The sequence below is a fragment of the Pelobates fuscus genome, chromosome 2 (assembly GCF_036172605.1).
Source record: "Pelobates fuscus isolate aPelFus1 chromosome 2, aPelFus1.pri, whole genome shotgun sequence".
Taxonomy (NCBI): domain Eukaryota; kingdom Metazoa; phylum Chordata; class Amphibia; order Anura; family Pelobatidae; genus Pelobates; species Pelobates fuscus.
In genome coordinates, this window is record NC_086318.1 from 8,202,636 (window position 1) to 8,218,337 (window position 15,702).

At 40.7% G+C, this 15,702-nt stretch overlaps 1 protein-coding gene across 1 annotated transcript in view; it reads left to right on the forward strand.

Moving 5' to 3' along the window:
- Positions 1-15,702, forward strand: part of LOC134586403 (glucokinase regulatory protein-like) — a 163,488-nt gene that overhangs the window by 111,300 nt on the left and 36,486 nt on the right. The window contains exons 12-13 of the mRNA XM_063441904.1: positions 5,000-5,098; positions 13,410-13,507. Coding sequence (XP_063297974.1) covers positions 5,000-5,098; positions 13,410-13,507 — 197 coding nt within the window. The remainder of the gene's footprint in view (positions 1-4,999; positions 5,099-13,409; positions 13,508-15,702) is intronic.

Below are 15,702 nucleotides of genomic sequence, written 5' to 3' on the forward strand. Positions count from 1 at the left end.
GACTGAAGCAGCAGGATAGTCGAGGGATAGCCGAGGTCAAAGGATGCCAGAGGTCAGGAACAACGAGGAGTAGCCGAAGTCAAGGGATGCCAGAGGTCAGAATAAACGTAGTCAGAAGCCGAGGTCAAATATATGAAGCAGATAAACTGGAACACTGGTACGACACAGGAACACTAGATCAAAGACTTGACCCTGAGCACAGGAAGAGGCTGGGTTTAAATACCCTGCTGATGACCGATGAGAGTCAGGTGAGACACAGCCAAGTCAAGGTGCAGCCCCCGGTGTATTAGCCATGCCAGGATGAACAGGACCGGACTCAGTAGTCTCTGTGTAAAGCTGCTGTGGCTCAGAGGTAGAAATCAGGACTAGGACTGATAAGTTACCCGGTTCAAGTCTCCTGTTGGGAAGTCCAGGAGCGGCCACGTCTGGCTGTCTGTCTAACAGGTGAGTACCCTGACAATAAGAGAGATTGGTCTATAGTTCGAAGTGTACGTAGGGTCCTTATCTATCTTAGGGATTGGTATTATAGAGGCCTGGAGTAGTTCCGTTGGAATGGCTTTATGATTAGCAAAATCTTCAAATGTTCTTAATATATATGGAGAAATTATATCGCTTAATTTTTTATAAAAGATTGAAGAGAAGCCATCTGGGCCTGGTGCTTTACCTATTGTTAGTGCTTTGATGGTATTACTAATCTCCTGAATAGAAAAGGGGGCATTTAGTTGGCTCAATTTCTCCAAAGATATTGTTGGTAAGCTCAATTTATCCAGAAACTGTTTTGTTTCGCCCTCAGATGGCTCATTAAATTTTATATTGTATAGGCTTTTATAATAGTCTTCAAATGCTTTGGCTATTTGAGTTGGAGAAAACATTTTTTTACTTCCAACTGTTATATAGTTTATAGATTGAAGTTTATTTTTATTTTTTAATTTATTTGAAAGACTTTTCCCTATTTTATTATTTCCATAGTACCATCTCTGTTTTAGAGTTAACATAGCTTTGTTAATCTTTTCTTGAGTTCTTACTAATATTTTTCCCCTGATCTCTTTAATATCCTCCAAAATTTTATGATCCATGGTAAGTTTATGTAAGCGTTCTTGTTTTGCCAAGTCAATATAAAGCTCGTTGAGCTCTTTTCCTTTCTTTTTTTTTATAATAGCACCCATTTTTATGAGACATCCTCTCATATATGATTTGAAAGTGCACCACAGCATGGCATTGGAGACATCCCCTGTATCATTAATTTCAAAAAATTCTCTAGTCTGAGTGCGCAGTTCTTCTACATTAGTTTCTGATTTTAATAAATTTTCATTTAGTCTCCATTTGTCTCTAGATTTATATTCCGGATTGTTTTTTATGACTAGACTTACAGGTGCATGGTCGGACCATGTTATAGGTCCAATTGTCACCTTCTTAATTCGCTCCAAAGTTTCCGATCTTACCAAAAAGTAATCAATTCTAGTATATGTCTGATGAACATTTGAAAAAAACGTATAATCTCTCGCTTCTGGGTTAGACGTTCTCCAGGCGTCATATAAACAGTTTTTTGCCAAAATATTCTGCATCATTGATAGACCTGTTCTTTGCTTGCCGTCTGTATAAACAGACTTGGTTCTAATCCTATCTATTTTGTCGTCTATGATGCAGTTAAAATCCCCCCCGATAATTAGGCTACCAGACGATACGCGGTCAATCTTTTGCATCAAATTTCCCAGAAATCTGTATGGGGATTGATTTGGAGCATAAACATTTACTAAAGTATACAAAATATCATTAATTCGAACTATCACTATAAGAAACCTACCACCAGGGTCAGTCTCCACATAGATCAGCTCATATTTCAAGCTACCAGAAAAAAGAATTGCCACCCCTCTTTTCTTGCTCTTTCCCGCCAAATTAGATCTATGGACCACTGGAAATTTTTTGTAGTTCCATAGTTTAGGCGTAGAGTTAGACCAGTGTGTTTCTTGAACGAAACCGATATCTGTTTTACTGTCAATCAGTAGTTTATACAAGTAGCCTCTTTTCTGACCTGAATTTAAGCCCCTTGTGTTAATAGATAGTATGTTTAATGACATACTACCGCAGCTCTCCCCAAACCCTCTTCCCCTCTATCCTCCCCTCAGATGGCATCAAACACTCAAATCCATTCATACCTTTACCAGTCGGTCCTATATATTTGGACCACCTGGTAAAACTCCAACTTTCTATAACCACATTCAATCCGTAATATGAAGTTGTGTATACAATCTTCATATTTAACCCTGCTGCCGTCGCAGAACCCTGGACCAGGGTAGTAGGCATTTTATTCTTTATTATACACCCTCTATCTTTCAAATGCATCTGCCCTTCTTTTCCCTTTTTCTTTCAGATCCTATTTCTAGAGGCGTTACGATGCTCTTTCCCTTTATCCGACCGCTAAATCTGTCTACTGAGTCCCGGTTTGACTGACTTTTATTTTATCTGGGACAATTCTATCCTCCTGTTTTTATCTTCCAATACACCCTTTCCCTGGCCCTTGGTTATGGTTTCCCTTCTCCTCCCTTTATGTGATATTCATACAAAATTAGTATAAACTTGTGATTATTGTGAAACTCACTTCATTCGTTTCATTCACTTACATTAAATAGTGTGTCCATGTGTAATAAGTGTAATTTATACATTACTCTGTATGTGAATCTATAATTATATTCATTATTTGCGTGTGTGGGTAGCGCCTGTATCATTTAACACAATTTCTACCCATATCAAAACGTCTTGACATCTTGTAAATTATTTTCTAGATTTTTAAGTGTTATAAGCTTCTTTTTCATTCAATTCATACTACTAAGTTAATTTATATGTATTTATATTAATTATAACTGTGAATCTGTGATTACCCCTCTATACGTTTTACCATTTCTATATGTGAAGGAAAAAAAAAAAAAAAAAAAGGAGGAGTTCGGTTTGACTAAGGGATAAGTTTCAAACTTGTTATCTTCTGCTTTAATGCCAAGTTGTCTCTGAAGATATAAGGTTTATCTTTAAAAAAGACCATAATTGCCGTCGGGGACAACCACTTGTATCTGATCTCCTTATTCCTGAGAATAACCGTTTCTTCGGAGAAAGTTCTTCTTGCTTGTCTTGTCTTTTGGGATAAGTCCTGATAAACTTCTAAGTGTCTCCATTCTTCCGTATTTAGGATCCCGTTCCTTATCTTCTGCATTATTTGGTTTTTCATCCAAAAACTGGAAAAGCAAATCATCACATCTCTTGGGTATGATTTGTCGATTCCATTTGGTCTAGCCAGTCTGTGGAATCTTTCAAAGGTCTCAGGGCCCAACGTCTGTCTGGATAGTATTTTTGCAAAGAAGCTGTTCAAGTGCAAATATAAGTCTTCTTGTAAGATTGATTCCGGTATGCCTCTGACTCTTATGTTGTTTCTCCTGGAGCGATCCTCTAGGTCGGTCAACTTAGTCTCGGTATCCTGCAATCTCTTCTCTAGCTGTGTATTAGATGTTTTAATTTGTTCATTTTCCTCTTGTATTTTTTGTAGTGTGATTGCCTGATTTGAGAATTTCTCAGAGAGAATGACGATTTCCGATCTAATATCTTTAGAGTTATTTTCAATGTCCGTTTGGATCTTTTTATGTAAATTGTCCAGCATTTGGGTTAAGAGTTGTTGCGTCAATCCCTGTGGGTTTTTTGACAGGTGTGGTAAGTCGTCCTCCGATATATTGGATAATTGATGTGCAGAAAGCTGAACATTTTCTAGAGGCAGAGATTTTCGTTGCCTCTCGGGTTCTGTGCCAGCAGCTTTAGGTGAATAAAATGCACCAATCGTTGCCTTCTTTTTCTCCATATTTTTGGCTCTCTCTTTTTTAGTAGCCATACGTATTTCTAGCGCTCCTAGAGTAGGCTTTGAACTTTGTACTCCACTAAGGATGGCTGTGGAGTTTAAATCGCTTTTAAGTCACTTTGTCACTTTCTGTTATCTCCCAGTTCACTCCTTTTCCTCCTCGCTATTTTAGACGCTAGATTAAACTTTACACTCCACTAAGGATGACTGTGTGGTTTAAATTGCTTTATCACGTTTAACCCAAGTGTCTCCTTTGCTCTTCACTGCGACACTAGACAACTGTCTCTTTAAATTAACTCTTGTTTATCGAATGTGAAATAGAGTGGATAATAAAAGCATATATATACTTTTTCCCTTTTTTTTTATATTAATATTTTTCTTTTTATCCTTCTCTTTTCTTCTCTTTCTTTTTCTCTATTTTTTTTCTTTTACACACAAAATATGTTTTATACCCACTGGGACCACTTTCCTCCCACCCTATCACTGCCAGAGTCAATCTTCTATTTATAAGCATAAATACCTTCAGACTGGAGAAATATGCGTGCTTGTCAGCCCAAATCAGAACTCAGCGTCTTCTCTTCCTCTGTATACCTCTGTTTTCCAGTGGATTCTTATTTATCAGACTTGTAGTCGGAATCAGTATGAGATGATTACTTTATATCTTTGTAGCTACTTTACAGCAGCTGCTCAGCCAGTTATCCTGCTCATGGGAATCAGTGCCTCAATGAAATATCTTGTAACATTGTAGCAGCTTTATGACAGCCGTTTATCGTACTCTGGCCTGATTATCAGATGAATACCTCTGTAAATCGCTGAGGGTTGTACCATCGGTTTATGAAGCAGCTTTGTGGCACCTTGTAGCAGCTTTGATGCAGCTTTGGAGAACCTTCAGCTGCTCAGCCGCATAGCAGAATCCGCTTCGCTGCCTTCAAGTTTTTCCGCGCCGTTCTGCCTGGCGTCCTCGCTGCCTCCCTCGCTTCGTTGCCCCACTTCCTGGTCCGTAGCGGCGCGCGTGCGCACCTACGTCACGATCCGCCCGCCCATCGAGTTCGACTGCCGGTACTCTGGTACACTCTTAAAGTATCTGTGAGTCAAGCAGGTTGTAGTGCAGACTCAGGATTGTGGTCCATGATAATTCCATGCTATGTGTGTTTATTTCAGGTGTCTATTAGAAATTCTCAGGACATATGAGAGAGCTCACAAGGTGACATATTCACAGAGTAAGAAGATAGCAGCCCTGATGAAACAATCTGCAGCAAGGTGAGCACTGATTAGACCCCCCCCCCCCCCCCCCGTGTAAACGGTATGAAAAGTATCCAGCAGATGGCAGCAGATTATCAAACCCGTCCAAATTATTGGCCAATATAACATTCAACCGTGAATCAGCCAGAGCAGAGATTAGTAAGAGTTTATCTCTCTCCTACAGCTACTATCTTCACTTTGTTACTCTGACAAATACCATACAATAATGAAAGCAACCTCATATAACCAATGATTGTCCTGGTAGTCCAGACAGACCCGTATTAACCCCAAAACCCATAAACCAACAATACTAACAGTAACTCAGACAGACCCGTATTAACCCCAAAACCCATAAACCAACAATAGTTACAGAAACACAGACATACCCCGTATTAACCCCAAAACCCATAAACCAACAATAGTTACAGTAACACAGACAGACCCGTATTAACCCCAAAACCCATAAACCAATGATAGATCTAGTAACAGACAGACCCCGTATTAACCCTAAAACCCATAAACCAATGATAGTTCTAGTAACAGACAGACCCCGTATTAACCCTAAAACCCATAAACCAATGATAGTTCTAGTAACAGACAGACCCCGTATTAACCCTAAAACCCATAAACCAATGATAGTTCTAGTAACAGACAGACCCGTATTAACTCTAAAACCCATAAACCAATGATAGTTCTAGTAACAGACAGACCCGTATTAACCCCAAAACCCATTATCCAATGATGGATCTAGTAACAGACAGACCCCGTATTAACCCCAAAACCCATTATCCAATGATGGATCTAGTAACAGACAGACCCCGTATTAACCCTAAAACCCATTATCCAATGATGGATCTAGTAACAGACAGACCCCGTATTAACCCTAAAACCCATTATCCAATGATAGATCTAGTAACAGACAGACCCCGTATTAACCCTAAAACCCATTATCCAATGATGGATCTAGTAACAGACAGACCCCGTATTAACCCCAAAACCCATTATCCAATGATAGATCTAGTAACAGACAGACCCCGTATTAACCTCAAAACCCATTATCCAATGATAGTTCTAGTAACAGACAGACCCGTATTAACCCCAAAACCCATAAACCAATGATAGATCTAGTAACAGACAGACCCCGTTTTAACCCTAAAACCCATTATCCAATGATAGATCTAGTAACAGACAGACCCGTATTAACCCTAAAACCCATTATCCAATGATGGATCTAGTAACAGACAGACCCCGTATTAACCCTAAAACCCATTATCCAATGATGGATCTAGTAACAGACAGACCCCGTATTAACCCTAAAACCCATTATCCAATGATGGATCTAGTAACAGACAGACCCCGTATTAACCCCAAAACCCATTATCCAATGATGGATCTAGTAACAGACAGACCCCGTATTAACCCTAAAACCCATAAACCAATGATAGATCTAGTAACAGACAGACCCCGTATTAACCCCAAAACCCATTATCCAATGATAGTTCTAGTAACAGACAGACCCGTATTAACCCCCAAACCCATAAACCAATGATAGATCTAGTAACAGACAGACCCCGTATTAACCCTAAAACCCATAAACCAATGATAGATCTAGTAACAGACAGACTCCGTATTAACCCAAAACCCATAAACCAATGATAGTTCTAGTAACAGACAGACCCGTATTAACCCCAAAACCCATTATCCAATGATAGATCTAGTAACAGACAGACCCCGTATTAACCCTAAAACCCATAAACCAATGATAGATCTAGTAACAGACAGACCCGTATTAACCCTAAAACCCATAAACCAATGATAGTTCTAGTAACAGACAGACCCGTATTAACCCCAAAACCCATTATCCAATGATAGATCTAGTAACAGACAGACCCGTATTAACCCCCAAACCCATAAACCAATGATAGATCTAGTAACAGACAGACCCCGTATTAACCCCAAAACCCATAAACCAATGATAGATCTAGTAACAGACAGACCCCGTATTAACCCTAAAACCCATTATCCAATGATAGATCTAGTAACAGACAGACCCCGTATTAACCCTAAAACCCATAAACCAATGATAGATCTAGTAACAGACAGACCCCGTATTAACCCTAAAACCCATTATCCAATGATAGTTCTAGTAACAGACAGACCCGTATTAACCCTAAAACCCACTATCCAATGATAGTTCTAGTAACAGACAGACCCGTATTAACCCTAAAACCCATTATCCAATGATAGTTCTAGTAACAGACAGACCCGTATTAACCCTAAAACCCATTATCCAATGATAGATCTAGTAACAGACAGACCCGTATTAACCCTAAAACCCATTATCCAATGATAGTTCTAGTAACAGACAGACCCGTATTAACCCTAAAACCCATTATCCAATGATAGTTCTAGTAACAGACAGACCCGTATTAACCCTAAAACCCATTATCCAATGATAGTTCTAGTAACAGACAGACCCGTATTAACCCTAAAACCCATTATCCAATGATAGTTCTAGTAACAGACAGACCCGTATTAACCCTAAAACCCACTATCCAATGATAGATCTAGTAACAGACAGACCCCGTATTAACTCTAAAACCCATTATCCAATGATAGATCTAGTAACAGACAGACCCCGTATTAACTCTAAAACCCATTATCCAATGATAGATCTAGTAACAGACAGACCCCGTATTAACCCTAAAACCCATTATCCAATGATAGATCTAGTAACAGACAGACCCCGTATTAACCCTAAAACCCATAAACCAATGATAGATCTAGTAACAGACAGATCCCGTATTAACCCTAAAACCCATTATCCAATGATAGTTCTAGTAACAGACAGACCCCGTATTAACCCTAAAACCCATTATCCAATGATAGTTCTAGTAACAGACAGACCCCGTATTAACCCTAAAACCCATTATCCAATGATAGTTCTAGTAACAGACAGACCCGTATTAACCCTAAAACCCATTATCCAATGATAGTTCTAGTAACAGACAGACCCGTATTAACCCCAAAACCCATTATCCAATGATAGATCTAGTAACAGACAGACCCGTATTAACCCTAAAACCCATTATCCAATGATAGTTCTAGTAACAGACAGACCCCGTATTAACCCTAAAACCCATAAACCAATGATGGATCTAGTAACAGACAGACCCCGTATTAACCCCAAAACCCATTATCCAATGATAGATCTAGTAACAGACAGACCCGTATTAACCCTAAAACCCATTATCCAATGATAGTTCTAGTAACAGACAGACCCGTATTAACCCTAAAACCCATTATCCAATGATAGTTCTAGTAACAGACAGACCCGTATTAACCCTAAAACCCATTATCCAATGATAGTTCTAGTAACAGACAGACCCGTATTAACCCTAAAACCCACTATCCAATGATAGATCTAGTAACAGACAGACCCCGTATTAACCCTAAAACCCATTATCCAATGATAGTTCTAGTAACAGACAGACCCGTATTAACCCTAAAACCCATTATCCAATGATGGATCTAGTAACAGACAGACCCGTATTAACCCTAAAACCCATTATCCAATGATAGATCTAGTAACAGACAGACCCCGTATTAACCCTAAAACCCATTATCCAATGATAGTTCTAGTAACAGACAGACCCGTATTAACCCTAAAACCCACTATCCAATGATAGATCTAGTAACAGACAGACCCCGTATTAACCCTAAAACCCATTATCCAATGATAGTTCTAGTAACAGACAGACCCGTATTAACCCTAAAACCCATTATCCAATGATAGATCTAGTAACAGACAGACCCCGTATTAACCCCAAAACCCATTATCCAATGATAGATCTAGTAACAGACAGACCCCGTATTAACCCCAAAACCCATAAACCAATGATAGATCTAGTAACAGACAGACCCGTATTAACCCTAAAACCCATTATCCAATGATAGATCTAGTAACAGACAGACCCCGTATTAACCCTAAAACCCATTATCCAATGATAGTTCTAGTAACAGACAGACCCGTATTAACCCTAAAACCCATTATCCAATGATAGTTCTAGTAACAGACAGACCCGTATTAACCCCAAAACCCATTATCCAATGATAGATCTAGTAACAGACAGACCCGTATTAACCCTAAAACCCATTATCCAATGATAGTTCTAGTAACAGACAGACCCCGTATTAACCCTAAAACCCATAAACCAATGATGGATCTAGTAACAGACAGACCCCGTATTAACCCCAAAACCCATTATCCAATGATAGATCTAGTAACAGACAGACCCGTATTAACCCTAAAACCCATTATCCAATGATAGTTCTAGTAACAGACAGACCCGTATTAACCCTAAAACCCATTATCCAATGATAGTTCTAGTAACAGACAGACCCGTATTAACCCTAAAACCCATTATCCAATGATAGTTTTAGTAACAGACAGACCCGTATTAACCCTAAAACCCACTATCCAATGATAGATCTAGTAACAGACAGACCCGTATTAACCCTAAAACCCATTATCCAATGATAGTTCTAGTAACAGACAGACCCGTATTAACCCTAAAACCCATTATCCAATGATGGATCTAGTAACAGACAGACCCGTATTAACCCTAAAACCCATTATCCAATGATAGATCTAGTAACAGACAGATCCGTATTAACCCTAAAACCCATTATCCAATGATAGTTCTAGTAACAGACAGACCCGTATTAACCCTAAAACCCACTATCCAATGATAGATCTAGTAACAGACAGACCCCGTATTAACCCTAAAACCCATTATCCAATGATGGATCTAGTAACAGACAGACCCGTATTAACCCCAAAACCCATAAACCAATGATAGATCTAGTAACAGACAGACCCCGTATTAACCCCCAAACCCATAAACCAATGATGGATCTAGTAACAGACAGATCCCGTATTAACCCTAAAACCCATAAACCAATGATGGATCTAGTAACAGACAGACCCGTATTAACCCCAAAACCCATTATCCAACGATAGATCTAGTAACAGACAGACCCGTATTAACCCCAAAACCCATTATCCAATGATAGATCTAGTAACAGACAGACCCCGTATTAACCCCAAAACCCATTATCCAATGATAGATCTAGTAACAGACAGACCCCGTATTAACCCCAAAACCCATAAACCAATGATAGATCTAGTAACAGACAGACCCGTATTAACCCTAAAACCCATTATCCAATGATAGATCTAGTAACAGACAGACCCCGTATTAACCCTAAAACCCATTATCCAATGATAGTTCTAGTAACAGACAGACCCGTATTAACCCTAAAACCCATTATCCAATGATAGTTCTAGTAACAGACAGACCCGTATTAACCCCAAAACCCATTATCCAATGATAGATCTAGTAACAGACAGACCCGTATTAACCCTAAAACCCATTATCCAATGATAGTTCTAGTAACAGACAGACCCCGTATTAACCCTAAAACCCATAAACCAATGATGGATCTAGTAACAGACAGACCCCGTATTAACCCCAAAACCCATTATCCAATGATAGATCTAGTAACAGACAGACCCCGTATTAACCCCCAAACCCATAAACCAATGATGGATCTAGTAACAGACAGATCCCGTATTAACCCTAAAACCCATAAACCAATGATGGATCTAGTAACAGACAGACCCGTATTAACCCCAAAACCCATTATCCAATGATAGATCTAGTAACAGACAGACCCGTATTAACCCTAAAACCCATTATCCAATGATAGTTCTAGTAACAGACAGACCCCGTATTAACCCCAAAACCCATTATCCAATGATAGATCTAGTAACAGACAGACCCCGTATTAACCCCAAAACCCATAAACCAATGATAGATCTAGTAACAGACAGACCCGTATTAACCCTAAAACCCATTATCCAATGATAGATCTAGTAACAGACAGACCCCGTATTAACCCTAAAACCCATTATCCAATGATAGTTCTAGTAACAGACAGACCCGTATTAACCCTAAAACCCATTATCCAATGATAGTTCTAGTAACAGACAGACCCGTATTAACCCCAAAACCCATTATCCAATGATAGATCTAGTAACAGACAGACCCGTATTAACCCTAAAACCCATTATCCAATGATAGTTCTAGTAACAGACAGACCCCGTATTAACCCTAAAACCCATAAACCAATGATGGATCTAGTAACAGACAGACCCCGTATTAACCCCAAAACCCATTATCCAATGATAGATCTAGTAACAGACAGACCCGTATTAACCCTAAAACCCATTATCCAATGATAGTTCTAGTAACAGACAGACCCGTATTAACCCTAAAACCCATTATCCAATGATAGTTCTAGTAACAGACAGACCCGTATTAACCCTAAAACCCATTATCCAATGATAGTTCTAGTAACAGACAGACCCGTATTAACCCTAAAACCCACTATCCAATGATAGATCTAGTAACAGACAGACCCGTATTAACCCTAAAACCCATTATCCAATGATAGTTCTAGTAACAGACAGACCCGTATTAACCCTAAAACCCATTATCCAATGATGGATCTAGTAACAGACAGACCCGTATTAACCCTAAAACCCATTATCCAATGATAGATCTAGTAACAGACAGACCCCGTATTAACCCTAAAACCCATTATCCAATGATAGTTCTAGTAACAGACAGACCCGTATTAACCCTAAAACCCACTATCCAATGATAGATCTAGTAACAGACAGACCCCGTATTAACCCTAAAACCCATTATCCAATGATGGATCTAGTAACAGACAGACCCGTATTAACCCCAAAACCCATAAACCAATGATAGATCTAGTAACAGACAGACCCCGTATTAACCCCCAAACCCATAAACCAATGATGGATCTAGTAACAGACAGATCCCGTATTAACCCTAAAACCCATAAACCAATGATGGATCTAGTAACAGACAGACCCGTATTAACCCTAAAACCCATAAACCAATGATGGATCTAGTAACAGACAGACCCGTATTAACCCCAAAACCCATTATCCAATGATGGATCTAGTAACAGACAGACCCCGTATTAACCCTAAAACCCATTATCCAATGATAGATCTAGTAACAGACAGATCCCGTATTAACCCTAAAACCCATAAACCAATGATAGATCTAGTAACAGACAGACCCGTATTAACCCCAAAACCCATAAACCAATGATGGATCTAGTAACAGACAGACCCGTATTAACCCCAAAACCCATAAACCAATGATGGATCTAGTAACAGACAGATCCCGTATTAACCCCCAAACCCATAAACCAATGATGGATCTAGTAACAGACAGATCCCGTATTAACCCCCAAACCCATTATCCAATGATGGATCTAGTAACAGACAGACCCCGTATTAACCCCCAAACCCATAAACCAATGATGGATCTAGTAACAGACAGATCCCGTATTAACCCCCAAACCCATAAACCAATGATGGATCTAGTAACAGACAGATCCCGTATTAACCCTAAAACCCATAAACCAATGATGGATCTAGTAACAGACAGATCCCGTATTAACCCTAAAACCCATAAACCAATGATGGATCTAGTAACAGACAGACCCCGTATTAACCCTAAAACCCATAAACCAATGATGGATCTAGTAACAGACAGATCCCGTATTAACCCTAAAACCCATAAACCAATGATGGATCTAGTAACAGACAGATCCCGTATTAACCCTAAAACCCATAAACCAATGATGGATCTAGTAACAGACAGACCCCGTATTAACCCTAAAACCCATAAACCAATGATGGATCTAGTAACAGACAGATCCCGTATTAACCCTAAAACCCATTATCCAATGATAGATCTAGTAACAGACAGATCCCGTATTAACCCCCAAACCCATTATCCAATGATGGATCTAGTAACAGACAGACCCCGTATTAACCCCCAAACCCATAAACCAATGATGGATCTAGTAACAGACAGATCCCGTATTAACCCCCAAACCCATAAACCAATGATGGATCTAGTAACAGACAGATCCCGTATTAACCCTAAAACCCATAAACCAATGATGGATCTAGTAACAGACAGATCCCGTATTAACCCTAAAACCCATAAACCAATGATGGATCTAGTAACAGACAGACCCCGTATTAACCCTAAAACCCATAAACCAATGATGGATCTAGTAACAGACAGACCCGTATTAACCCTAAAACCCATTATCCAATGATAGATCTAGTAACAGACAGATCCCATGTGGTCATCATGTTAAAGAAATCCCTCTAATTCCATGAAATGACTCTAACATGGCCTTTCTGTTGCAGCCTGCAGAAGAAGTGCCACTTATACATTGTTGGCTGGGGTACGTTGGGTGTAATGGGCATTATGGATGCCGCGGAGTGTGTTCCTACCTTTCACGCAGGTACCATTTTTTGCTTTGTTTTTGTCCCATACTACATAATTTACAGTAACCTAACCAGAGAATTCTGTCTTCACTCATTATGGCACTATATATATTATATATTATATATGGTTTTATGTATGGCTGTGATCATTTCCATTTACTATCATTGGACCTTTGTGAAGATCAACCAAAAACTCCTGGGAAGCAAACAGAACTATTACACACAAAAAAAAACATATTTTAGCTTTTTTTTTATCATTAAGAGCATTGAGTCAGTGGCGTACTAAGAGGGGGGCTGGGAGGGCGGTCGACACCAAGTGCCAATCAGTAGGGGCGTGACCGGGGCGCACTTAGACAAGGGTGGCTTTTTTGCGCCCTATGTCTGATGTAAGGCACCTGTGCTGCAGGCTATCTCCCACATCAAACGACACAGTTCAATCTATATCAACAGCAGCTCCTTTCCTCTCACATCCTGCGGGGCGCAATGCATGCCAGAGCGTTGCCATGACAACCCGCGGCAATGCTCTCACGGGATGTGAGAGGAGAGGAGCTGCTGCTGATATAGATTGAACTGTGTCGTTCGATGTGGGAGATAGCCTGTGTCTTTGATGGTAGTGTGAGATTGGTTAGGTTTAGATTACTGCCTAGCTAATGCTATTTCCACTTACACTAACTTTAAGTGGGAGAAAAGAAGCCTGGGTAATTGATACTAGTGTGAAACTGGTGGTTAGGCTACTTCTGTGTCCTGCAGGGAAACCTGTAAAAGACTACCGAAAATTATGACTTCTAGGAAATTCCTGAACCCAGGGCCGGATTAACATAGGGGCTGATGGAGCTGCAGCTCCAGGCCCAGGCCCATGGAATAGGCCCATTGATTTAAAAAAAAAAAAAATTATTATTTTTTTTTTTTTTTACACACTACTCTTACGTTTGCCACCTGACTGGTATTTTACTGGCACAGCCGGTATTTGAGGCTGCCTGACCGTGCCAGTATTGCAGTAATACCAGAAATACAAATGCAGATATTTTTCTCAGAATAAATGGAGATTACTCTGCAATACCAGCACCGGCCAGTAGGGGTCACTGTGTGTGGAGAGAGGCAGGGATAGGAAGTTACAGCATATCCCTGCCTCTCTCTACTACTCACTGATCCGTGGGGGAGCAGCTACACAGAGTCCAGAAAGCAGCTCTACAGTAAGTGAGGGATGGGGGAAAAGGCAGCAGGGACACATGGAGACACTAGGGGACACTAGGGGACACATGGAGACACTGAGGCACTAGGGGACACTAAGGGACATATGGGGACACTGAGACACTAGGGGACACAGACACTAGGACACATGGGGACACAGACACTAGGACACATAGGAACACTGAGACACTTGGGGACACTGGAAAACATAGGGACACTGAGACACTAGGGGACACTGGGACACATGGGGATGCTGAGACACATGGGGACGCTGTGAGACATAGGGACATTGGGAGACACTGAGACATTGGGACACGGAGACACTATGTCCCAATTTCTCCCAGTGTCCCCATGTCCCCCAGCCAGTGTCCCTAGTGTCTCAGTGTCCCCAAGTCTCCCAGTGTCTGTGTCCCATGTCTCTCAGTGTGCCTAGTGTCCCCATGTGTCCCTATATGTCCCAGTGTCCCCATATCTATCTCCACAACTGCCCCATGTCTCCCAGTGTCCCCAAGTGTCTGTCTCCCAGTGTCTGTGTTCCCATGTCTCTGTGTCCCTAGTGTCTTAGTGTCCCCAAATGTTTCAGTGTCCCCATGTGTCCCAGTGTCTGTGTTCCTAGTGTCTCAGTGTGCCTAGTGTCCCCATGTCTCCCAGTGTCCCTATATGTCCCAGTGTCCCCATGTCTATGTCCACAACAGTTCCCATGTCTTCTAGTGTCCCCAAGTGTCTGTCTCCCAGCCAGTGTCCCCTAGTCTCCCAGTGTCCTCTAGTCTCCCAGTGTCCCCTAGTCTCACAGTGTCTGTGTTCCCATGTCTCTGTGTCCCTAGTATCTTAGTGTCTCAGTGTGCCTAGTGTCCCCATGTCTCCCAGTATCCCTATATGTCCCAGTGTCCCCATGTCTATGTCCACAACTGTCCCCATGGCTCCCAGTGTCCCCAAGTGTCTGTCTCCCAGTGTCCCCTAGTCTCCCAGTGTCCCAGTGTCCCCTAGTCTCCCAGTGTCCCCTAGTCTCCCAGTGTCTGTG